Here is a 27,044-nt window from a genome sequence, read left to right as displayed (position 1 = left end):
TGCACTTGCCGCCTGGAAATCATCTGATTAAAATGCAAAGGCTGCATATGTTTGTCCTTGATTTTTCAAAGGTCTGGCAGCAGGATCAGAACTGTAACTCCAGCCAGGCTGTGAGTATCCAGAAATTGGGATGTCCCCACTGCTAGGGATACGCTGTGTAGCTGCATTCAGACATGTGGCATCTGCAGACATTATTTTCCTGTGCATAATGTTGTAGCTAGACCTACTCTGCCTGGAATGTTTGTAAAACCTTCTGCAGCATCTGTAAAGAACCCAGCATTCAGACATGCTCACTTTTTCCTACCTAGATTGGACAATTGTTGCTGTGTAAAGGAACCCACTATTTAAATAATGAGTGAGTGTGCTGTTGAACCCTGAGGTGAATTAGAAAGACTACAGTACTTGGCAATGTATCATTCTAGGAATTCTGCTTAACACACACAGTTTTTAATCAAGTTTACTGTGCTTTGGTAATCATGTCATTCCTTTACTTTTTTTTTAAGTCAGATTTTTTCCTCTAGTCTCTTTAGCCTTATTTTTGCATAATTTGATTAGAAAGTAAATGCTAGTTAAATTAAAATACTGAGTGAAGAATAGAATGATGTCAATGTGTATTAGATAGATGACTAGTGGGAGTTAGAAGGTTTACCTTGGTTCACAAAAGACCTCAGTGGTTTTCCAGGCTGAGAACTTGGTTTCTTTGGTCATGGTCTCAAGGTGAAGGGGATGGGTCTGATTTTTGTCACACCAGTTTTACAGCACTAATGTTAATCTAGGTACATTTTGTTTTGTTTCACAGAACAGAGATCAGTAGTTTGCAGTCTTCTCAAAAGCCATACATCATTATCAATGAAATATGTGGTATTTGGAGTTTTGGAAGTTTGTGTTGTGAAAGTTTGGAGAAGGAAAATTTAAAATTCTGTATTGCTATGGCAGTAAATGGCCTTTAAAAACAAGGACAAATGAGACTGTTTTGATGGCATGTGAGTGGAGAACTCAGGCTTTTTGTGGTTACCCTGCTCTCTTTTTGCTCATAACTGTTCAGAGATCTGGCTGCAGTCAGTATGTGCTTGAGAAATGTTTTTGCTGTGATGACTGTATACTTAGAATAGCTCCTTGGCTATCTCTAAGCTGTTACCTCCTGACTTCTGAGAGCTGGCTTGTCCTCCTGTGTGTTTATGGTACATACTGCAGAAATCCAGTGGCATGCTGGATTCCTCCTTTAAAAGGTAGGAGCTGCCACTTCATACCTCTTCAGACTTCAGTAAACCTAATGAGTTCTGTACTGCATTTAAAGGTCCATCAGTGCCTTGATGACAAACACCACAGCACTCAACAGACTGTGCAGTATCAGTTCTTCTAAAAACAATCTCAGATTTCACTTAGGCTATAAATTGAATCTCCCACTGTCATATCTTCTGAGCTGTTAGTGTGCTGTGTAAAAGCTTACCATAGCTTCTCAGAAAAAACTGGAAAATAAAACCCTGCTTCTTATGTATGACCTTTCCATATCTCTCAAGGGTAAATGCAAGCTAAATTTACTAATTCAGTCCAAAATAAATAGAAGTGATTTCAAGATCAAGAGTGAAGTAGTTGCAGACAACTTTCAGGAAAAGGCTCTTCTTGGTAAAAGGTAGCATGTCAGCATTGTATTTTCTAGTATCATACATAAAACACTTGCAAAGATGAGAAAGCTTCTGTCCAAATGCTAATTTTAGGGAGGCATTAAGAGAAAAATGATAGCTCATTCGTTGGAAGTTCCACTGAAACAGACAGGCTGACAGATAAACTGTATATTTCTCTGTATATTTCTGTTCTAGGCATAAGATTGCTGGCTGTTATGTTAATAAAATTATTCCAAAATCTTACAACTTTGCCATGAATTCACAGCTGAAGTTTACTTTAGGACTGAGCATTTATATGCTGAGTGTAAATGTATAATTAATTGTAACCTGTAACCTGTGTCACCTGCTCCAGGTGACCCAGCCTTGGCAGGGGGGTTGGACTGGATGATCTCCAGAGGTCCCTTCCAACCCTAACTATTCTGTGATTCTGTAACCATGTTTGCGCTCCAGTATGCCTTTGATACATTTAACTTTTTCTAAACAGAATGAAGACGGACTAGCAGAATTCTTTGAAAGTGTGGTAAAACAAACCCAAATGAAGCCAAAGAAGGTGATCGGCTGGATTCTAAAAGACCTGCTCAGTTACTTGAAACAACATTCCCTTACAGTAAAGGAAAGGTCAGTCTTCTTCACTGCTGCAGTGGTGAGACAAAGTGATCCTTTTCTCATGACTGGTACCATGTCACTCCATTGCTTGCAGCTGCTTTAGCTGCTCCCTGTGAAGTTTATTACTTCAGGCAGTCCCTCACAGGCCTTGGCTCTGTCCTGCTGAATGGAGTTAGACAAATACATGGCAGACAAGAGGATCATGTTGTTTGGAGTGGCAGTCAGTGTTCAGTCTTTGGAGTGTGATGATGGTAAGGCATAGTCAGGCCTTACCCATCAGTACTGAACATGAGGAAGAATAGCTTGTCATACTGAACTGTGTGATCTTTAGGCAAGCAGCAGTAGCACAGATACATTACAGCACTTCATTCTCTGATGTAACTTCTGCCCACTTTTTTCTCTAGCCCAGTCAGTTCTTTTCTCCTGGCTGACCTCTTGAACCTTCTACAAAAAAAAGAAATCTCTTCTACAGCAGCAAAGCAGGTAAGTACCTTTTTGATTTTGCTGTACTCCGCATCCATGGCTGCTTATTTCAGTTGTGTAGCGATTTTATTATCATTGTGTACCAGTACTATGGTTGCTTTAAAGGGAAATTATTTACACTGTTGATAAAGGATAACTTCTGTATCTATGCTGTATACATATAATGCAAATGCCTTACGTTTTTATATAATCTTAGAGACATATCTGCATATTCACTTTTAGAAGAGGGCAGAAGCTAAATAGTAGACTTAAACAATGTGAACTGAACTCAAATAAATCCGGCTTCTGAACAGAGCAGACAGTAGATCTCAATTTCACTATTCCAGTCAGGCCTGCATGAAAGGTCAGTGGGAGCTAATCCATGGCTTGCAGTTAAGATGAGTGTATCAGTTACTAGATTCCTAGGGACAGTAAAGTCTACGTTCCCAAGCATTAGCACATGGGAGAGGATAGAATTCATCCAAGTGCAGTCACAAAAAGAGTTCTGCATTGGTGTACCTGAGTCAAAAGTGGCAGAGGTCTGGCCTTTCTTTTATCCTTGTTTCTTTGAGCAAGTGCTATCATGAAGCTCTCAAGCAAGTAAAGCTGCAGTTTGGTTTTTTTTCATCTTGCCTAGGACAGTCTGAAAACGCAGCTCTTAAAGATTTATATCTAAAAAGTGTGAACTGGTTATGATGGGAACAGTACTGCTGTGTTTGTAGACAAAATATAGAGGCGTTTATGTGATGGGCCATAATCAGTCATTCACCTTAAATTGTTGCAAGTTCATTTATATGGAATGATTTGTCTTTTCAGATTAATTATTATACTCTAGTTAAGTGCATTAGGTGACTCTTTCAGTGTTTATCAGTGAAACTGTTAATGAACTGTGAATGAACTTTCTGGTTTGTTTTCTTTTTTTGGAGATACTTGTTGTTCTTAATTAAGTTGGTCTGTGTCTGGATAGCCAGCTGCATAAGACAGGCATCATAAATAGGGATTTAAGTGCCTGGCTTCAGGCATGTGTGTTTGGAAATTTTGTATTGGAAAAGTAAAAGCTTCAAAAAGGAGATAAAGTATTAATAGGAAGAGCACTGGAATGCAGAGCAGCTCTTTGCCTGCGGGGTTGTGGCACACCCATCAGTTTGGTGTCTGTGTTTGAAAAGGAAGCTTCAGAACTCCAGTCTGAAGTCTCTTCCTTGTGGAGGTAGGGACAGGGTACTAATGCTCTTCTATGGGATTTTCTGCTTTTGTGATATATTTGTGTGCCAGGCACTTCTGTGAAGTGTCAAGAATTTCAGAAATGCATTTGTTGTTTAATTACCAACTCCTTGTAATGTGCACGTTGTCCTCAGTGATCTGAAACTGGACCCAGAAGTCGCAGTGGTTTGCCCTCACCGAGTGATGATGCTATCAAACTGCAGAAACCTTGCCACATTTAGAAAAGTATTTTGGTTGCCTGGATGTCAAAAGAGTAACAAATGTTTATAACAATTCTCAGCAGTAGGCAGAGACGCTGGATGGCCTGAGGGCAGAAAGGGCTATATATACACACCAGCAGATGAATTGCATCTCCTGGGGAGGGGAGCATGATCTGCAGTGGCAGACACTGATCCAATGGGAAAGGATGGAAGGGTTCGATGGGGTGAGCACACAGACATGTGAACACATATGTGCTAGCTGCGGGAGGCTGCTAACCACTTAAATTATTTAAAAGGTTTTGTGTTTGGGCTTTGCTAAGGCAGTAAAAGAGGCAGATAAAAGCCGTGAGCACTGGCTGTACACACTGAGCATTGTGTGGTGGGATGCAATGCCAAGCTAAGGGCACTGTGTGCTTACATAGTTACCATGTAGGGAATTACAGAGCTCATGCCTAACTTGCCATCAAACATAGCATCCCACTCCAGAGGTCTCCAAAGCTGTTCCAGGCTGGCGTGCCTGTGCAAAGGGGGGAGCAGCTTCCAGCTCTGCTGGCATGTGGGGCTGTGGGTGGCCATGTCCTGGATCAGATGGATACATGTTGCCTGTGGCCCAGCCCAGAGGCACCGTTTTGAAGTGCGAGGAGTCGGTGACCCCTCTCATGGGGAGTGTGCCTGTGATGGGGCCTTGCTCCTCAAGATGCCAGGCTGGCAGCAGGTCCATATCTGGCGTTAACAGACCTGTCTGTGAGTTATGGCATTATGGGAGGAGGCTGGTTCCTGAGCCAGGGAAGTGGAAACTTGTCCCTGCTGCCATCAGGCAGTCTGGAGCCACTCCGTATGGACACCCTTGTCACTGGTTCATGGGGGATCCATGCCCAGCAGGCCATGGAGCAGAGCAGACCTTGGGTTTTGCTGGCTTCTGCAGTTGCATAGGTCACCCACATAGGAATCACTTCAACAGATCTGCCTGGCACCCCTACTTTAAAGTAGATAGCAGGGAAATGAGTAGAGTACCCACATCTAAACAGAAGCATCTGCTTTGACAATTATGGCTACACCATCTGGAGGACTGGACCCAACCTGCCCCCCGCTTCTCTGAGAGGCTGAGGGACACCCGCCAGACATGACAGCTTCCGTCACTGGAAAGGAGAGGTGCCCACAGGACTTGCTGGAATGGTGCTACCTGCTGCTTTCCTCCTGTCCTTGGCAGCAAATCACTGCAGATAGGGTTTCCAGTTGGAGCATTCTTAGGCACAGCAGTCAGCTGGCATGGTCACCAGTTGCAAAATGTTTGATATGATGCACATTGACAGCCAGACGTGTAAGTCCTGATTAATTCATCTTGACCATTGCTGCTAAACTTGCAAAGGTGGAGACCACAGAACATCATTAAAATCTAATCATGCTCAGCCAAGAATCAATAGTAGAAGCTACTGAGATTTCAGTAATGGAAATGAGGCCTGAGATTCACGTTTTGGCTCTGGAGACTTCATAATTTGATCCTCCTGTGCTGGTGCAGGCAGTTTGTGTAAATGAGTTGAAATCATTTTTTAAACTGCTTTCTTTAGATTTGTACTCCTTGCCAAGTGGAGAAACACATTTTTTAAAAGTGCATCTTTGACAGGTCTTGGCCACATCTCTTTCTGCTTTCCTACATACCTGTAAACAAGCAAGGGCCTTGATAACATTGTTGCTCTACTAAGTGGAGATGCTTGTTACCAAATGGGAAGGGACACATGATGCAGCTGTCACAGAGAAAATCTGGTGCCTTCAAGGTTTCTAATGGGCAAGCTTTCCTCAGTGCCAGGAAATATTTGGCATGGGCATAACAGGGAATCAGAGCTGGATCTCTGACTGTCAAGCTGTCCTGCCCCTGATCTAAGTCAGCCTGATGTACATGTTGCTCCTGGGCAACTCTGCCATGGTTGGCTGCATAGATTTTGTTCATTGCAGATTTCCCCTTCCTGCAGCCCATGGCATCCTGCTTGCATACATACCAGTCCTAAAAGTCTCATCTGCCTTTTTCCAGCAGAGTGAAAAGGCTTATTCATTGTCCACTCTGATCTGTGCTTTAGACTGTCCAGGGTGTTTTGCTAGAGGTTGTGCTGTGCCTGGCAAGGACAGGGCTTCCTCAGGGAAGAAGCAGAAGGGCTGCCAGGAGTAGCAGTGGAGTGCAACAACAAAAAAAACCCCACAAAAACAAAAAAATTTTTTAAAAATCCCATCACAAAACAAGGCAAACAGCTGCAGACAGGCTGAATCTCTGTTGGATATGATATATTTATTTCTAGGGTTATTCCAGGTAGCACTGGCATGATGATTTTTAAATATCACACTAGAAGGAAGATCGTGTAGAAGACATATACAGCACTGATTTATTCAGTGTAAAGATCTGAAAGCTTTACTTACAGCTATTGTAACTCTGGTGGCTTATCAGTAACTTCAATATTGTGATCTGCCTTTGGCCCTCTCTCAAGGAAAAATTAAGATGTAGTTGCCACAATACAGCTGTGTGTCATTACTCTCTCATAAGGTCTCCAGAAGAGTTGATAAGATCCCATAAAAAGCTTCAGAGTGCCACTGGCAAACAAATGTCCTCTTGCAGCAATTGTATGAATGCACAGTTCTTAAATACTAGCTGTGAATAGAGAACTCTTTAACCAAAGGTCTTTTGTACCCACAAATTTGTCATGCTGAAGCAAATTGCTGGGGTAGTTAAGATCCCATCCCATGTGCATCATTCTACCTGAGTTCTCTTGCTGCCCTGCAAATTATTTAACATGCAGTTTGAATGCCCCTCCTTGTCTTCCCACCAGAGCCTCTTCTTCATCCTACAGGGAATATTTAATGCTGAAATTTTGACATGACTTGCATTTCCATATTGGGACACAGCAATGGCCCAAACATACAATTATATCTTCAGCTCAGGATGGAGCACAACGAGCTGTTTTAATAAGGGTTTTCTTACTCTCCTCCCACGACCCTGAAATAAAAGCAAAGGGAATACAGAAAATGACTGCCCAAGGAAATTGGTTTTTTATAAATGTTCTCTCCTCTCAAGTGTATTCCAGGGCAATAGTCCTGCTGCAGTGTAGGAAAACACTAGCATTAACAAGTGATTATTCCACAGGCCTGGGTTTGCCCAGCAGTCCAGTACTTGGAGATGATGCATAGGTAGGCCGGAGCTGCTGCATTCATTCTGCTTGGCACCATTTTTCTTCTGCTTTGTCATACATATCCTCATTACAGCCTGCTGGCAAGGACTGGTAATGGGATGAGTTACCTGGGATTGGACTTGGTACAATAGTCAGCTAATCGCCAGTTCCCGGGCAGAGCCATTGCTCATGGAGATGCATTTCCTTGCTGCTCCCAGGCAGTTCTGTGAAGGATGTGAGAAGAGCAGGAGTACTGGCAGAGGAGCAGCCTTGCAGCCATCCCTGCTGGGGTGGCTCCTCTCCCAGCCAGGGAGCAGCAGCTCTGGGCTTGCCAGCCCAGAGGAGCAGGGGGTTGTGCTCAGCAATCCCCTCTGGAGAGACCCCAGCCCTGGGGGAGCAGGCAGGGCCCGGGCTGCAGGAGGCTGCACAGCAGCTGCTGCCAACCATTAACCTGGACTCGTGCAGGAAGGGGCAGAGCTTTGTCTCAGTGCAGCTGGCAGAAAAGGAGGGAGGTACGAGGGCTCTTTCAGAGAGACACATTATTAAATCTTGGGCTTGTTCACGTTTAGACAATCAGCTGTTAGCAAAAATAGGGTGTCTTGGAACCATAACCGAAATACTGCATGTAAACAATGTTTGTAAGCCAAGCCACTGACCTTTGCTGCTTTTACTGTGATTTTCAGGTGCTTGCGGAATTGTGGAAGGGAGAAGGGAAGACTCCTCTTGAAATTGTTAAAGAACAGAAACTTGAACTGTTACAGGATCAAAAAGAGCTTGAACAGATCTGCCAGGCAGTGATTGATGGACAAGAAAATGAGGTGATTATGATGGTGCTGGGAACCTGCTGCACTGTGGCAGTCTGTGGAAAGGGGGTTAAAATAGCCTCTCTTTTTTTCCCTTTTGATGGCATTTGTGCTCTAGAGCCAGAGCAGTAAAGCTGCTGCCAAGATATTATCAAGGTTTTCTTCTTTCTTATTTTACTAAGTGGGGTTTTTGAAACTGAAACTTACACAAAATGATCTGCAAAACAAATTACCAGTCTGGCTAATGTGCTAAGTCATTCTGGGAGCCCATAAAACTTTAATGCAGGAAAGCAAAACTGCAGGGCCCTATCCCTCTCCAGCGGTACTGCCATTAACCTGACCCTGCCCCGCAGCCACATAACTCTGATTTTTATGTCATCTGTTGTGATATTGGGGCAACACTGTTAAACTGCTCTGAAGCTGAAGTTACCTGCCAGCAAGGCATACATTAGTTATGGAATTAGAGACTGTATCAGAGCTGGCAAGGCAGATATTCTGCTTGCATCTTTTTGCCATGTCCCTGTCTCTGTCCACTGCCAAAGAGAGGAGCCTGGCTGGCTCTCCTGCCTGACAGTGGCTGTGGCGTGGGGAGGAGCCAGAGCCCTGTGGCGGCAGCAGCAGCTCCAGAGCTGCTGCCCACTCTGCTGTTCTGCTGGGCTGTGGCAGCAACACAAACACTCCCCATGGGGGATGATTGGCTCTTCCCCATCTCCTTGAAAGACACACAGCAGCCAGTGTGGCTCAGTCTAACAAGGTCTGAGCTGGAAAAAAGGGAAAAAACCCTTGTTGATCATGAAGGGGAGGAGTAGGAAGGGATCTTGACAGAGTCTATATAATCTGCTTTATAAAAAGCAAAATGAAAACAAGTGCTTATATGTTCTCTGGAGCAAAAATGTAAAAGCAGAAGTGAATAGCTTACTTCTAATATAAACAATGTCTAGCTCCATTTGCCATTTGGAAAAAAACATTAACATCTTTTGAGAACAATACCACCCACTCCAGATCTCATTGGGGGAAGCTAACAGCTCTGCAAGAGCTTTTGATAAAACGAGCTTGCAGTAGGTCGGCGTGACCTCCATCTGACTTGACTCATTTGCAGAGCCTGATAAAAGTGCTGCTGTATTTCCAGGCTGGTATGAAAGAATAGGCAGGGAGAGAGAAAACGTTAGAACTGACTGGGAAGTGCAGGAGCTGGAAGGTCCATAACCACACTCCCATTTCAATGTGTTTTGAGAGTAACTTTTTTCAGAATGAAATAGCTTCTAAACAGCTGCTCAAACCAACACTGAGCACTTATGACAGTGCAGGACTGTACTGCACTCTGCTCCACATAGGTAATTTCTAGCAGAGCCAGAGTAATGAGTCTTTTCCACTGTGCAACATAACAGAGAAGATTTTAGACTGACAATAATTCAGATACTGTAATGAGAAGCAGTATTTGCATTTGAATTTGGTATTGGCACAGTGTATAGCTCCTATGTTTGCACCCCTTCCCTGAACATCTGCAAATATGTCATCCTGTTTCTTTGCATCGATTGTGTTCTGCCTAGTAACTCTGACAAGGTAGAAAATGCCTTCCCTGCCACACAAACAGTAGCCAGATGCTTGTCTTTCAGCAGTAGCATCTCCTTTAGGAAGGCCCAAAGGTGAAATTTCTGATCCTTTCCGCTTTTAAACATGGGTCTTGCAGGGTAGCAGGTGATTATGCATCAAAGGCTGTCTGATAGCAGGGCATATTTGACCAGTTAATTAATCATCATGTTGCAGAGGAGTAGTTGCTGGAAGGAAATAAAAAGCACCTACGTCTGTGCTTGAAGGACCTCACCAATATTATCAAATAGATTTTGATTTTATTCAAATCACCTGTTATAACAGGACATTATATTCAGTAAAATGGTAGATCCTATTAGCAAGGCAAGTCCATCTCATTTCTCTGGCTTTTTTCCAGGAAGTTGCCGTTCAAACTGCAGACACTGTAAAATCCAAAAGTATTTTCTGACTCTTTCAATAAGAGGAGCTCTATTAGTTGTAAGGCCCTGATGCTGTAGGGACTTGCTGTTCTCTCATGGGAGCAGAGCAGGAGCTTATTGCAGGGCTGAAGGCAGTTTTTATAAATAACACTTTATCCCAAAATGTAGTCTTTTATCACAACAGTCCAAAGAACAAAAATATTCATACCTTGGTGGGGAATGTTCAGTTTTCCTGTAACAATGGTGTCTGTTGCATTTTTTTTCTTTAAAGGTTATGGCGATCAAGGCAGGAAATCCAAAAGTTCTAAATAAGTTAATTGGTCTGGTACAAAAGAAAACACAAGGACGTTCCAATCCTGTTCTGGTGAAGCAATTATTAGAGAAGAAGCTATCAGAGTAGCCACAAGAGAAAAAGCACACAAGCAACTAAGGAAGCATGTGCTTCATTCTGTCTGCAAGTGAACTTTGGTGTGTCCTTGTGCAGCATCATGCTTCTTGGATATACTTCAAGCAGCCTGAAGTCCCAGCCTTCCCTGGATGCATCAGCCAAAGGCAGATGGGCCAGAGAAAAGCAGGATACAGCCATTTGCATCTCCCATGCTTTGATGTGGCACTTGGAAATGTGATTTCCACACAGCCCTGGGAAACAAGCGCCCAGAGGTGTCTGTGAGTACACAGAGAGCTGAAACTGCATGGGTCAGTTTTCCAATAAAGCGGGTACAAACTCAGCTTTTCTGTCCGCCTGTTTGTGAGAAGGGGGATTCACAATCTCAAATACTCAATCTGGGCATGCACACCATAACTCACTGTCAGTGTGAGCACACTGAGTGCTCACTCACAGAGCCCAACAGGAACAATTATTAAAACACCCAGAAGCAATTGAGGAGCCCACGTGTGCCTCCAAGCCTTACAGCAGGGAACAAAAAGTTCACTGCTCTCATTCTTGCTGGTTTCTGAGGAAAGAGGAAAGGTTGAAGCCACAAGCTGCTTCACTGTGTGCCTAAGGGTGGTGCCACAGACAGAAGTGCCAGCATCTCACCCTGTCAGATTGTTTGCTCACCTCCTTCCAGTTACTGCACCCACATAGCTGCTGTGCCTGCTCTCAGTGCTGAGGAGTGCTTACAGGGTGTGCGCCTGAGCCCTTCTGCGGGTCACATCCCATTTTGGCATCAGAGGCTCAGAACAGCAGATGTGCTTCTGCCAGCCCTGTACAATCTACAGCAGAACAAGAAGAATCCTAAAATAGCTGGAGTTGATCATTAGAGTCCAGCTCCTGGCCCTGAACAGGACAGCGCCAGATCCAGTTCGGTTATTTTTTCTCTGCAGGCAAGAACTTGGTCCCATGTTACAAATGCTCAATGCCCAGGGCTGCTGCTTCTCTGGCACATGGTTTTCTCCTATCATCTGGAACTGTACTGCTTTGGAACATGCAGTTTGGAACTGTACTGCTTAGGAATAGAACATGCAGTTGGCTGAGCTGCATTCAGCTGGGGTTCAGTCCTCTCCACTACTTAATCCTAAGGGGATTTTGTGCTGGTAGTTTTTATTTTGGGTTTTTTACATTGTTTGTTTTTCAGTTCCTGGCTTTCAGTACTCACCAAAATGCATTTGGGATCTGGAATAAACTTACCCATCCCAACCAGCTTTAGCTGATTGAGCCATTAACAGGAAATGCAACAAGAAGGAGCCTGTCAAATTTTCATGTAGTGAAATTTAGTACCAGATGCCTGAAGTTCTTAAATCCCTTCTGGAGACTGCTAAGCCATACTTTTTAAAGATCACACTTACCTCAGGCCTCATAGCTACTTCTTTAGAATTGTTCTTTAGGATGTGCCTGCAGGGCAGACATTGTCACAGGAGTGCAGCAGTGTGGCCCTGGGACTTCAGTCACCTTTGGCTTGCAGCACTAGTTCAAAGTAGGCTGATGGCAGTTCTTCCTCCTGAGTGGCAGCACTGATGTCTTGAGGAGGATGTTGTTTACAAACTGGCTGAGGTTCAAGTGCAAACTCCTTCATTAGAAGGAAAAAAACCCTTTGGTTTTCAATACATTTAATGAATAAAATGTATACCCATTGTTTACAAAAAAGACCTTTACAATTCAAACATCATCCTACAGCTTACAAAATACAGTGACACAACTGCAGTCAAAAACTGTGACCCTTCAAAAACCAATCCACCAAGCAAAAAGCCTAAACCTCCAAAAACTCCCCAAATCACACCACACCCAGGATTTTCATGTCACTTTCATGTCATTTCCACTGTCACTTTTCACATCATGAGCAAAACCTACTATTTTTACCTAGAGTGGCGTGAATTTTCTGTAAGTGTTCAGTCAATAAAGGTTTAGATTATACAACAAGCTATTGGAATTCTGTTCAACTCTTGCCATGGCAGCAAGAAACAAGAAGGCACAAGGGTTTCTCCATGAAATCTTGAATACTAGAAATCTTCCCTCAGTTTAGAAATACACAGTTGTTTCCCAGAGGTGGTCCTCCAAAGGTTAGTGTTTGTTGTGGCACAGCTGGATGCTGCTCTGCTGAGTTCCCCACTGCTGCAGTGGGTGCCTTTTAAAAAGAGAAATCAAACCAACAATGTATTTGAAAGAGAAATAAGGCGATGCAGGAAGCATCTGAATTAATGTAGCAAGGCTACTGCTGATAATTCTGTCTACGGTTCTTCTTAGACACACTTTTACTATAGAATTATACTTTACTAATATGTGCAAAGCCTGTTAAAAATCATCAGCCATCACTCTGAGTGGAGTCTGTGTCAGTACATCATGCACGTGGGCCTGTGCAAAGCACTGGACACTGTCCTGCATGGCATCCTTATCTTTACACTGGAGAGACATGGATTTGATGGGTGGACTGCCCAGGGGACAAGGAATTGGCTAGCTGGTTGCACTCAAAGAGCTGCAGTCAATATCTTGATGTCCAGGTGGAGGCCAGTGATGAGTGGGGTTGGCCAGGGGTTGTCACTGGGCCTTGCCCTGTTTCACATTGTGGGGGATGCTTTGTGGGGTGCTCCCAGGACGAGTGAAGAGATGTGAATCTTGACTGCATGTTTCAGAAAGCTGGTTTATTATATTACAATACTATATTAAAACTATACGAAAAGAATAGAGAGAAAAGGATTCATCAGAAGGCTAGAAAGAATAGGATGGAATGCAATGACAAAGACTTGTGACTCTCCAAGAGTCCGAGCCAGCTGACTGTGATTGGCCATTAATTACAAACAACCAACATGTACCAATCCCAGGTGCACCTGTTGGGAAACAATGTCCAGACCACATTCCACAGCCATCAGATAGTTATTGTTTACATTTCTTTTCTGAGGCTTCTCAGCTAGAATAGGAGAAAAATCCTAGCAAAGGATTTTTCATAAAATATCATGGCTACATCACATCTTTGCTGGGGACAAGGACCAGCAAAGTGTGATTGAGTGCTCCCTCATCCATCACCAAGTTCTCTGATGACAACAAGCTGTGTGGCATGGTTGACACACTGCAGAATGGGGATACCATCCAGAGGGATCTGGACTGGCTTGAGTAGTGGGGCTGTGAAAAGAAGTGGACTTCAGGGTGCTGGGGCATGAAAAACTTGACACAACCTGGTAATGTACAGTCACAACCCAGAAGGCCAAATATGTCCTGGGCTGCATCCAAAGCCCTGTGGGCAGCAGGGCAAGGGTGGGGGTTCTGCCCCTGTGCTCTGCCCTGGTGAGACCACACCTGCAGTGCTGGGTCCAGCTCTGGGGTCCCAGCACAGGAAGAACAGGAGTCTGTTGGAACAAGTCCAGAGGAGACCATGAAGATGATCAGAGGGCTGGAACATCTCACCTGTGAGGACAGGCTGAGACAGCTGGGGCTGTTCAGCCTGGAGAAGAGAAGGCTCTGGAGAGACCTTATAGCACATTGCAGTACCTCAAGGGGGCCAACAAGAGCTGGAAATGGACAAGGGCATGTAGTCATACATGGGGATGTACATAGAGGGGGAATGGCTTTAAGATGAGAGAGGGCAGATTTAGATTGGGTATTAGGAAAAACATCTCTACTGTGAAGCACTGGAACAGGCTGCCCATAAAAGCTGTAGATGTCTCATCACTAGAAGTGTTCAAGGCCAGGTTGGATGGGGCTTTGGGCAGCCTGTTCTAGTGGAAGTGTCCCTGCCCATGGTGGGAGGAGTTAGAATTACATTAATGTCCCTTCCAACCATTCTGTGATTTACCGTCAAGTTTCAATCTGTTTTCACCTCCACCTGCCAGACACAATGGATAACAAGAAAGATTAAAAGGTATAATTGTAATATTCTTCCCTTCCGGGGAAGGTAAAGAGCAGCCATAGTCTATAAATTTTGCACTATATTATGAAACAGTCATTTTTGAAAATTTTAAAGAACTCTTTTGCAGACATACACAAAATGTAAATTTCTTTTTGATAGGAAAAAAAAAGGGGGTTTGAGTCAATTGAGATCAAGATAATAAAGCTTTTTAACATTTGTGGAGATATCAGCTACCAACTTCAAAGCACCAGTAGCTGGCAGTGCTCAGACCAGCGGTGGGAAGGCTCAGCTGGGCCAGCTCACATTGCTCCCACTATCCAAGCCTGCATTAAGGGGCTCATCAGTCACCTCACACCCCTTTGACTGAACCAGTACAACCAAAACATGGGATCATTTTGCCTGCCAAGGCTCTTATACAGCAGCCTAAATACAACACCACCTTCCCATTCCCCTAAATGGAGCTCACAGCAAATTCTAAATAATCAACAAGTGGGGCGCTGTACTGGGCAAAACAAACAGCTTTGGTTTACATCTGCTTAGCAGTAGTTGATGAGCACATAAAAAAAGCAGAAGCAGCAGCCTCAAGTAATTTAGTTTCTGCTATTTAAGGACAAATAGAACAACCCTACAGGACACGTGGGTCTGCAGGATGGAAGGCAGAGCCTGACTCTGAAGTACTGGATGCAGAACATCCTGCAGACCAGAAGGCTGTCCCAAGTGTGGCTGTATCGAGGCTGGAACTCTGGAATGAAGATTGAGGCTTTGACCCCAACTTGGAAGTCTCATTTAGCTACTCCAGTGCTCTCTGATCTAATGATTGCAGATGCCATCTGTGCAACAGCATCAGGCAGGGTGAATTAAGGACAGTTTCATGCAGATTTTCAGCAGTTACTATCCATGAACAGCGGACCAAGGAAAATGCTCACAAATTAAAAGCTGACACCAGACACTATCATGACCATCTCATCTACTCATTGCTGGAAGTCTTTTAGGAGGTCAGGCCTGAGGGGTGGAGAGCTGATACTTACCATCCCATATAGCTGAAGTATCCTGTATCTGAGGCTGCAGAAGAGGAGAAGAAAGTTGTCTAAAAAGATGCTGGCAATGCTCTAAGTAGCGAAGAAAGAATTTCTAGCGCTCAGCCTTGGCTGCAGAGTTTAATTTTAACTGTGTTAAAAATAGAAGCACACGACAGGAACCTTAACTAAAAAATTATAGCAGAGCATTCAGCTGTGGTTTCAGTGCAGCCCCTTTCCACCCTGCTTTGTGGTGTGGTGTTGGGGTTCTGGGATGCTCTTGTGTCTCTTCTGAGCACCCTCTACCTACACTTACACAACCATTGACCTCAGCAGCGCCTTCCCAGGGATTTATGGCCTTGTGTGCATGCTCAGTCTGGAGAGTGTTTGTTTTTTCACACATAAAGAAAAACAAATTAGGTTTTCAGTCAACTCTCTGTTCTCAGACTGAGTAAGGGAGAAGTAATAGCACACTCCTGATTAGTTTGCCCTCATTCCTGGCATCTTCTTAAAATGCTATTTATGGATACTCACACACACTCTGGATTTTGAATCAGGCAGTGGCCACTTAAAACCAAGTTACAGCAGACAGGAGGTCTCCATTTATCAGCCCAAATGCTCAGAAGCTTCCCTGCATTCAGTTGGCTTCAAGTGCAATTTGCCCCCTGTCCCCTCAGAAGCTGCAAATGTGCAGGTAATACACAGACAGAGAGGACTCTATTGATAAAGAGTGCAAGGAATGCAGTAAAATACAAAATCCCTAGTTGTCATGACTTGTAATTTGCTGTGCATTTTTGTGCCCAATGTGATGGCAAATTTAGACTCCATCTTCAAGAGCTGCTGGGCCAAGCACAATCAGTAACTAGGGATGACTGCAGTGGAAACACAAAACCACTGGGAATCACTTCTCTCCTGACTGTACTCCAGCCCACATCCCACATGAGGCTAGACAGCCTGAATTTTAACTCCAATAAAGCAAACTGCAGAAATGCTCAGGTGCCATCATGAGGGAACAAATCTGCAGAAAGAAGGTAGTTTAGTGAGCAACATAGCTATGCATGCTCCCAGTGGAACTGAACCTTCCCTCTAGTACCATCCTAGTCCCAGATCCTTAAGATCTCCTGTAGGCATTTCACAACTGTCTACAGCATTTGCTGACCAGCTGCAGAAATAAGTGGTAAGAGATGCTGACCTTTGGTTTCTCCCCTTTATCTCTGTGGGGGATCCAATTCATGACCCTGTGAATGATTCCCATCTTGCCTGCTGGCTTTGCCCAAGAAAAAGACTGATGACAACTGTGCCGTGTTAACCCATCTCATACACAGGCAGCAAACTAACCCATGCAACATTCCCTGCCTTGTCATTGCAGCCGTTGGAGAAAGACCTCCAAGTCCAGTACTTGGAGCTGCAGAGCTGCACTGCCATGATCCTCACAAGAGCCAACAACTTCACTGTGGGGAGTGCTCCCTCCATGCACAGCCTTTTGTGTAAGCATAAAGCAGAAGTTCTCCCAGCTAGCTGCATCAGCCACAGCTGTAATTGTCTAACCCACTAAGCAGGCGTAATCAACAGTAAGTTGTATTTTAGCTGCTCAAGAGGCCACACTTTCAGGCTGGTCTTAGAGGCTGCTAGATTTTTTCCACACTGAAGCTCAGAAACCAATGTTATGACTTCAGAGATTTGCAAAAGACACTGATCAGTGTTTCTAAACTCCAAATTGGGCTTGGACATCAAGAGCCACGAGTTGTTGGCTCAAGCTGCAGCAAGGGATACTGAGACCCAGAGCCACTCCCTCTCCTTTGAGTTCAAGCTGGCATTTCGTCTGAGCTCTGGCCAAACTGACACAGCAGCACTAAGCTGGACACAGTTCAGTTGTCTCAGATTTGACTCGTCCATGTTATTTTTTGGTCTAAATCCAAGCTAGTTATTTTTAAAGTAGACTGCAATAAAACACAGCTGCTGTGGAATTGGCTTCATCAGAGATGTAGGTTTGCAGGTATTTAGTCCACAGTACGTAATTGTATGCGGGCAGTTTGCTGAAGTGCCAAAGTTGAGAAATGCAGCCTTTGCACAAAAGTTCCATCAGGGCTTTTAGCCCAGAGACTTCAGTCTTAATTTAATCCAGCTGCCACAAGAACCATTATAATCAATGAACAAAAAGAAGACTTGCACAGTCAGCAACAAAACGCCACTTTAAGCACCTACATATTTGAGAATCCAAGTAATGCTCCTTTTCATAAATAAGAGGCTTCCAACTGAGCATGTAACAAATGAAGTACATTGGTGCTGGGCCACGACATGTTTAGAAAAGCTGGGGGCCACTAAAAAAATAAAGTGCATTTAGTCAGAGCAGGACTTTAACCACCAACAAAGTCACAGAAATAGTGCTGCATTCTGTGGCTGTATGTGGTCAGACAGCTGGCACCACCATCATCTTACCCAGTATCTATTTATGCAAGTCTGACACCACCTTCACAAGGAGCAAGTTTTACCCTTCTTTGCACATTTCTGTCCCAAAACATCACACAGCACTGCTGTCCACTTGGACAGGTACTGTAGGACATGGTCATACTCATTTTTCAAATTTGAGCTTTTTTTTTCCTGGTCCCTAATAAATCAGAGCAACACAAACATAAATTTCACACAGAGGGAAGTGCCCCCTGCTACTCTGTGGCATTTTACCTTTGGTTTGCTCATTAATGTAAGCAGCCCAAGTGCCATGTATCCTCCATTTCTGCTGATAATGCTCAAAGAGTGCAAGGAAGAACATTCTCTAATTATCTAAATCAGATCTGGACACAGCAGTATTGTTACTGTACAGTGCCAGAGATATCTGAGTTAAAAGAAAAGAAAGAGGAAAATCCCAGGATTCTACTCATAAACACAGATGCAATTTAAATGTTACAAATGTAATGGGAGCTGTCATAAGAACTGCAGGCATGACATAGCAATTTCAGTTAATACAGCAGAGTAAATTGCTTATTAAATCAAGCCATCCTCAAACAGGAGCTGTGGCTACAAATTCAAATGATACAATGACATAATTTAACTGCAACAAATCACACTGCTCCCATCCTTTTCTTTTCAACACTGAGATTTTAGAGCATCTTAGTGGAGCTAAAAAATCTTCCTGAAGCATGAAACCTTCTGAGAGGCTGAAGCAGAGTGCACAAAAGGGTAGTGAGTGTGTACACACTGTGCTGGATGGTGAACTTCTGTTGGTAAATAGAACTTAACCTCTTGAACTTAAACCCTTGGAGTCTGCTGGATGCTGAAAGTTTGTTTGCAGATGTTTTTCTCTGAAGGACTGAACAGACCACTTGGGTTTTATGCACGGGCCAAAGAGTGGCATCGGTGGTAGGAATGCTGCTCAGGCTTCCTGTCTATCCAGTCCTGCTCCCATTCCAAAGCACAGCCAATCTTAGTAAAAATTACCAAATCACACCTGAAAGGCAAGTGCTTTTGTATCACAGCATGACACCACTGAATTCAGACTTTTTGCAAAATGAACTGGATGCTTGGAAGCATTACCTGTGCCTGCTGGTGGGAGGGACAGTCCATGCCTGATACTGGAGATTTCTCATCTCCACAGAATACAGCTGAAAACAGAAGTTCTCATTTCTGTTTTTCAAAACCAAAGGTAGAAGTTACCAGGAAAAAAAAAAGACAATGCACTTTTCATACCCAGAACTGCAACACCAACAACTTGATCCCATTCAAAATATCATAATATTCTTTAGAGCACACATGAAATATATCAAATTTAAGAAAAATGCCTAGAATAGAATAAAAAAGGTAGTAAACACAGCCAGCAACACGTGAACTGCACCTGACTATACATGTCCAAAGATCAGCACAAGCATGAATGAAACTGCTGAGTGCTTTAGTTCAATTAACAGAAACCATGTGTATGTTTACTGAGACTAATCCAGAAAGCATCCAAAAATGGCCAAAGGTAAAAGAGAATGACTACAAATTTTTGAAGACAAAGTGTTCACTTTATAGGTAGGTTGTAAAAACAAAATAAACAAAAACTAAACCAAACCAAAAACACACACAAACAAAAAGCAGGTTGAAAATGCTGGAAAGATCCCTTGCAATAGCAGAAAAACACACTCCAAGGCTACATAATTGGAAATGTGGCATTCACAGTTTGAAGCATCTAGTAGGAGACTGGAAATTCACTTCGCTATCACTGAGCCACCACCTGCAGTCTTTGGAATAGATGTGCCAAGGCACTTCATTTGGAACAGATGCTGAGCCAATGTACCAAAGAAGGACTGCTCTAGTCACACACCCACCTAAATGTGGGGAAAACCAGATCATAAAGCACTTCCTTGTTCTTGGAAAGAGCAGTATAATGCTGTTGTCCTCCAGGGACTTACAGGCAGGACTACAGCTTGGACCACAAGCACAGGTTTTTTTGGGAAAGGATGTATCATTGGTGAGAGACAGGATAACACATTATCTAACTGGAGGGAAGAAGCTTATTAGAGAAGCATTTGGCTGAAGAGCTTATGCACACAGATGTGATTCATCTCAAAAGATCAACATTTTCAAGCTAAATCACAGGTTCTGCATTTTGAAGGCAGGAAGAGGCAATTCCCACCAACAGTTTTTTGTGCTGGCTGCCAGACATTATACTGCTATTACATCTGAGACACAGCTGCAAGTCTGATCCCACTCAGAAACAAAGCAATGCAAAGGTACACGTATGATCTGCATTTTTACATTCTAAGCCAGGGTCACTGCACTCATCCATCTCTTCCTTTTGGGGAGCTGTCAGACATTTCCCATTGGTGAGGGGACACTGTGCACAAACACAGCTCTGACCTTTCAGCAAGAAGCCTTCCACACAACTCCAGATTTCAAAGGCTGACTTTATCCTACTGTATGTAGAACATAAGCTCTACTAAAACTTATGAGGAAAATCCTCTCCTCTAATTTACAGGTGCATTTATGAGCAGTCCACATTTTAAAATCCTCATGCAGCTTAACAGACCTGCTGTGATGAAACTGCAGTGATTTTGTCCATTTCCTGAAAACACCAGTTAAAATTAACAATCTCAGAAGGAATCCCTTCTACCCAGCAAATAAGGATTTTTAGTTTAGAGTACAAACAAAGGAAGGGAGTGTTCAGGTAGTAATTTACTGCCTTGAGCAATGGCCTGCAGAGTTCTTTATTTTTAAAAAAGTGAAATAATCTTTCTAATTCCTTTTTAAAAAAAGTCCTCAAAAAAAAAAGGGATTAGTTTGCTTCTGCATTTTAGCAATTGTTTCTGAACCACTAAAAGTCAGCTGATCAAACTTTCCTTTTGCTCACATGCAGTTTTTGCAGAAAAGGTGAGAAGCAGAGCAAGCACTGACCCTACAACCATAATGCTAAAACACTTCCAACACACACACTGAACTCCCTCAGGCCAGGCCTGTGAGCACAGCATGGAAGGCAGCAGAAATGAGGGAATAAGGAAAGAACCCACAGTGCCCTAGGACAAGTTGAAAAAAAATTTTAAAAAGAAATCAATCTATCTCATTATCCATTTACATTACAATGCAGGGGTGGGGAGAACTGAAAAAGAAAGAGCTCTCTTCAACCTGGATAACTAATACCTAAGGAAAAACCCCACAGCTTTGGCTTCACTTCCAAGAAAGGTGGTGAGGTGAAAGAGGGGCACGTGGAAGTCAGTAGGTGATTTACAGAATGGTGATGCAGTGGCATCTGAAAAACTAAACAAATCATAAATGAAACCAAACCAGAGAGAGTCAGCTAGGAAGCAACAGGATCCCCAGCCATCATGGAAGTGAAGACTGTGCAGCAAACAGGAAAAGATGGACCCAGAGAAGTTCTGGAGGTGATTTTGTTGAAGGTAGACATTGGTATTTTTTTTTTCCCTTGGAACAGCCTGAAGTGGGCTGGCACAATGAATGCAGACACTTTAATCTATACCTTGTAGATTAAAGGAAGAACTTTTCAGAGCTATCTAAAGGATTTAGGAGCTTAAACTACACTGCACATTCCAGAGGAATTTGATGTGCAATTAATTACACTGTTCTGGAATGTCTTTGGTTTTTGTTTTTAAACTGGTTTCTTCCTTGAAATCTGTGAGAAAATGTGTTTCAAAATCAGAATGTGATTAACTGTAATTCCACATTATGGAATTACAATGAGCAGAAGAACTGACGTATGCAGGTGTTATTTCTGATTTCTGTTTCTTTACATTTTTTGGAGTCATTGTTAGTTTGTACCCTGGGCAAAAGGGTTTATGGCTTTCTTGAACTAAGCCCTCTTTATGTAGCCAACTACAACTCTGGAAGCACAATTATGCAGCTAAGATAAGACAAAATGCAGTGGTGATGCACCAATTCATCACATTTGGGTTCTTCTAATGAAGCCCATTACTCACAGAAGAGAATTTTCTCAAGCAGTTAGTCACCAGCAGACAGCTTTCCCCATTACTCCTTCCTTTTCTGCAGCTGGTGAATAGCCTGGTCCTCCCCTCACCATCCCAGAAATGCAATATTAGTGAAAGTCAACACCTAAATTAAAAGTAAACAAACAGTATTTAACTTTCCCTTAACCCAAAGAAATTAACAATAAAACAGTACACCTTTCATGAGCAAGCAAACCTTTTTCATTTAATAAAAAAGAGACAAAAAAGACAAAAACAGCCTGCTGTCCATTTAACACTATAGAAAGATACTGAGTATCTTTCTTTAGCTTATTAAAACAAGCATACAAATAAACTAGACACTAAAAACAGCTTGCATAGAAACATTTTGTTTTGTACTTTGTGCAAATCTTACTAAATAAGGCATGCTCGCGGGCTTAGGTAGCAATGCAAGAGTTATCAAGGAATGCCGAGGAACCACAAGGAAAATTCCTGGCAGTCTGCAATCCACATCCACTTACACACTTCACTGGACTTCAAAGCCCAACAGCTGATAGCTGCAGATCTGTCTGCAACATAAGGCAATATGGTATGTGTAGGGCCCAGCACCTGCTTCCAGCTACTCGTGGCTTTACTACACATAAGATCACTTGAATTCAGAAAACCTGAGCCAGTAGTTAAAATGGGGGTTTTGGATGTGGATCAGTAAGAACCCGGCTTCAGGGTGAAGCAAGGGAAGAGGCAAAGAGGACAATGACATCAAGAAACACAGCCCTTCACATAACCCCTTCAGGGTTTTGTGCAGATTTTGCATGTCTTTTTATACTGTGAACTTTTCCCATGGGGCAATGCTTTTTCAAGCAAACTTGTCTCCTAACAAGTTATCCAGAAGAGTATTTCTGGAACAGAAAAAGCTAACGTGTTTGTGTCTCTTAGCCAGCCAACATGTGTCTATTGCAGAAATTCAGCAAGAATTAGTGACACTAAAGAGGGATGGCTGTGTAACGAGGAAGGGATGAAGAAGGAAGCTGCAGTAAGAACAGTATCAGAAATCTCAAATAACTTATGTAGCACAGAGGGAAATTGTAAGGCCTAACTGGAATAATATTTTGCCTCCTTCTTTCCCCTCCAAATCAAGTATTTTCAGGAAATATTGAAGTACAACTTCTTTTGAAAGCAGCTTTGCATTAAAAATCTGTTTAAACTCCAAAAGCTCTTCCAAAACACATTTTAAAAACCCAATAATAATAATCTTCAAAATCCCCCAGTATTTTTTAACATAAAATGGAATGTTCTTGGGCTAGAGCTGCCAGCTCCTTCAGGAACTCTGGGAAAAGGGCAGCTGCAAGTATGGCGTTCCTCACGTGTGCAGGAAGGCTGGGATGAGCCAGGCCTTTCTTTCCTTTCTGTCCCAGGAAAGGCTGCAGTACAGCAGGGTAAGCTTCGGGAAGATTCCTTCCTTTCCCTGGGTTGCTGCTGTGATGGACATCACCTAAAGACAGGAGGAGAGGCAGAGGAAAGAAAAAAGACTCTGTATTAAGCACCCAGAGTACTTGTACAGTGTCCAAACCCAGTTTATAAGGATTGTGTCCAGAGCTGTAATTTGCAGTACCCACATCATACAGGGAGATACTCCACTAATCCAGCATTTTAAAGTTCTGTGTGGCCTAGTTCTGTTGCATTTTTTATTACCTATCTTTCTCCAGGTTATATATCATTCAGTTATATCTCTGATGAGAGAAATATGTAGGCAGAAGATGAGTCAAGGGAAAGAGTAATATGGATTTACCTTCTGAAACAGCAGATAATATCCACCTGTCTAGAGCCAGCATGGTTGTCTCCATTTCAACAATACTATGCTCTATCCCTCCCCCAGATGAAACTGTTGTTTTGATTTTTATTGTCCTCTCCCTGTGAATCACTATGTCAATGGGTTTGAGGCTGAGCTATCACATCACCATATGAGTCTGAAGCAGGTTAGAAAGCAAGGGGGAAAAAAAATTTAGGATTGGATTTTTCTGCAGCTATAGGCCCCACTAACTACACTTACTTCCCTGTAAAGCAACTAACCATTAAAAAGAGAGCAAGTGAAAGCCACTGTGTGTTCTGCTATATGATCTCTGCTGCCAGAGTTCAGAGGATCAGAGCTCAAGTATCAGAATGCATGGAATTACAGTGACAGCAGCACTTAAATTTCAATCAATTGCTCCTTGTTTCAACCTGAAGCAGAACTGCCCTTTAATTAGATGATAATTAATTTAGTGAAACTAAAAAGGTGACAAAATCTAATGCTGATGGAAATAAATACTCTACGAATAAAAATTAACCTGTAGAACTCACTGCTACAAGATAGAACTCACTGCTACAAGGTATCATTGAGGCCAACAGCGGAGACAGATGAAGTCCTGTCTAACTTACAAGTGGGATGTTCTGAGATGTATGAGTAAATCATTAAAAAGAAATAAAAGGGCTGTTATGTTAATTCACATACTGAAGACAAGCCCCAAACTGCATTGCTGCCCTCAGAAGGGGTTTCCCTTACATTGCACACAGTTGATGTTAAAGTAACAGTCTCAAGTGATGCCAGCCTTGCTCTGAAACCCCCCAAGGAGCGAGCAGGGGGAGCTGTAAATGAAGGCCTCACTCAATGCTGCACAGCAATCCTCTGTTCAACAGCTCTGCACTTTTGCTCCTTGCCTGTACTTCACCCAAGGCACTGTGGAATTACTCTACTCTTCCAAACACGTGAAAAAAAAAAATTCATCTCAATCATTTAACAGACTCGTACTTTTCTTGAGTTTAAAACACCTTTCCAACTCCAGACTTCTCAATCATTCATGTTGTTATTCTACAAATTTCTACCTACTAGAGACAGAGTACAGGAATTTCTATGCTGTGGGAAAATCTGACTGTGGGAGGAAAAACAACTTAAATTATAGATTACAATGAAAAGATAAAGTTTTAAGCTTCCCCTGAAGATTTTTTCTCAGATTTTCTAATGTCAAAACATTTCATAATTAATATTTTAAGTTTTTTTTAATAGTTTAGGCAATATAACCAAAATGCTACTACACTGTCAAAGCTTTGCTTTTCTTTATACTCTTCCTTTTAAAAAGAATAAAAACTGATACATCTCTAAAAATATTTTTTGTTTAGATTCAACTGCTTGTTTAGAAAAAACCCTGAAAAAACAGAAAGGCACAGAAAGCTGATCTAGGAACTAGAGATTTGGGGTTTTTTTCTTTGATAAGGATTGTTCACTTCTCTCTAGGGTCGGGATGCAATCTGAGTCATACAATTGAAAACTGAGCAAATGAGTACTCTGAAAATTGTTACCAACACACTGAAAGAGGAGCAGCTTGCACATGGAACTACATCGTGACAGCTCTAGATGTGTAACCAGAGCCCAAGCTGCTGTGGAAGAAACCACACACTACTGCAAGCAAAAAAGAACAAATTGTACCACTTCTGTTCAAAAACCTTCAGAGACCAACACTGTGAAGTGAGAGAAAATTCTCTATAATGTTTTGGTTTTACATTTGTCTTCTTCACTACCTCTGGCTTCAGGTTTTCATATGTGAATTCTGAAGGAGGCTGGCTATGCTCAGACCTGCAGAGAACACAGGGTTTATTCACCACTTATTTTCAGAGGAAAAATCCCTCAGAGAGCAACCAATATGTCTGACAGACAGAGGTGGTGTTCAAGCTAATGCAGAGTTCATGGGGAGTTCCCAATCTGTCGTTTGGTTTTGGTTTGGTGTTTTTTGTTTTTCATTTACAATTATTGCAGCTGTTCCTACCTTGCATTTTTTAATCAATATAATGAACTACTGGTTGATGGGCTACTGAACCAACTCTCCTCCCAGACTACAGTTTGATGACTTGCATCATTAGTCCTGTAGGGAACCAAGTCTGCAGTTATCCTGACATTTACTTACTCTCCAGTTATTTGTTCTTTGCAGAAGTTGCCACTATACAGAAGAAAGTGTACTAACAGGGTGACTAAGCAGCCTTGTTTCCAATTCCTAAATAATGACCAGTATGAGTCAACCTGGCAAATTCTGAAGCTCACAGAAGAAAACTGACGTAAAACAGGAAGTATAAATAAATGTCATTGGGAATGCATTATGTGAAAGTTCTTATTGCTAGCACCTGAGGAAAAAAAGGACTCTGAATATTGCCTTCTATTCTCATCTCCCACATGCTGCCTACAAGGCCATCGAACTATTAGGCTTTCTATTCTATGGCACCAAAATGCAGAGCCTAAAATGCTGCTGACATGTGCAGTACACAGCTTTTTTACAGCAGACCAACTCTATGGGAAGCAGCCTTAGCAAGATCATAATTTTACAGACTAGATGTACTGCAAACATCAGAAACACATACTATGCTGACTACAAACTAGGTAGATTATTCTTCAGAGTCTTGAAAAAAGAAAACACAATTAAAATGGCACATAAACAATCCTGATTTCCACACCTCTGGATGCAAGAAAATGCAAGAAAAGCAAGAAAAGCACCAACATCTTCACAGAAGTGTGGGCAGAGTGGGTGATTATTAATGACTCCCAAAGATGAGTAAGCACACACCTGTAAATGCAGCCTCTCTTGAACCCTCTTGCAGTCAGCTCTTCATGACTCATCAAATTTGACATCTTCCCATCGTGTGGCAAGTTGGCTTTTAAGAGAAGCTTGCATCCAACATTGCCCACTCAGCAGCAAGCTGAGAACAAGCATGTCCTCAGGGCAGGGCTTCAGTTCTACCCATTGCCTGCCTGTGTCTGGAAGGTTCTTATTTGGCAGCTAAGACTTCATTTTGTTTATTTTTACTAGCTTGCCCCACAGTGGTAAAAATAAGTACAGGTAACAGTAAAGACAGGTGCAGTGTGCACTGTGCTTGAGAGGCAGCAGATGTTTACAGAGTCCCCTGCAAAGCTGGCTTGGTGGGGTGATACCTGTCTAACTCTCCACTGCTCATAGACAAACACCTTTTGGGTTTTTTCTGTTTGTTTTGCTTTGCTTGTCGTACAAGAAAGATACTAGCCAGAAAACTTTCAGTGTCTTATCTCCTTCAGTGGTAGCCCAAACCATGACACCAAGCATTATTCAACAGTTGCAGAAACCAGTTCATCCTGGACTTCTGTCCTCTCTAACATTTATCAAAAAGAAAACCAATGACCTAGCTGAAGGTCAGGCTAAAAATAAAATGAAGCCATGCACATATGCCACCTCACCTCATGCTTTGAAAGTGAGTTTGTTTATTGACAGCAAGCCAAGAACTGATTTTGTTACTTCTTTAAACCGACGTTTTATATGCC

The 27,044-nt window shown here is 42.6% G+C and overlaps 2 protein-coding genes across 5 annotated transcripts in view; one reads left to right on the top strand and one right to left on the bottom strand.

The window, feature by feature from the left end:
* GATB (glutamyl-tRNA amidotransferase subunit B) overlaps positions 1 to 10,770 on the top strand; it is a 40,046-nt gene extending 29,276 nt beyond the window's left edge. The window contains exons 9-12 of the mRNA XM_039700216.1: positions 2,110 to 2,243; positions 2,636 to 2,714; positions 7,953 to 8,087; positions 10,314 to 10,770. Coding sequence (XP_039556150.1) covers positions 2,110 to 2,243; positions 2,636 to 2,714; positions 7,953 to 8,087; positions 10,314 to 10,442 — 477 coding nt within the window. The 3' untranslated portion in view covers positions 10,443 to 10,770. The remainder of the gene's footprint in view (positions 1 to 2,109; positions 2,244 to 2,635; positions 2,715 to 7,952; positions 8,088 to 10,313) is intronic.
* Positions 10,771 to 21,202: 10,432 nt separating this feature from the next.
* The window catches only part of FHIP1A (FHF complex subunit HOOK interacting protein 1A), a 79,140-nt gene continuing 73,298 nt past the window's right edge, over positions 21,203 to 27,044 (bottom strand). For all 4 annotated transcript variants that reach the window (XM_039700233.1, XM_039700237.1, XM_039700236.1 and 1 more), the window contains one exon: positions 21,203 to 23,219. In XM_039700233.1, the coding sequence (XP_039556167.1) occupies positions 23,002 to 23,219 (218 nt within the window). In that variant the 3' untranslated portion in view covers positions 21,203 to 23,001. The remainder of the gene's footprint in view (positions 23,220 to 27,044) is intronic.

The sequence above is a fragment of the Passer montanus genome, unplaced genomic scaffold (genome assembly GCF_014805655.1).
Source record: "Passer montanus isolate IOZ18808 unplaced genomic scaffold, ASM1480565v1 scaffold14, whole genome shotgun sequence".
In the NCBI taxonomy this organism is placed as follows: Eukaryota; Metazoa; Chordata; class Aves; order Passeriformes; family Passeridae; genus Passer; species Passer montanus.
Note: the sequence above shows the minus strand (reverse complement) of the source record. Positions and strands in the feature narration are given on the sequence as shown.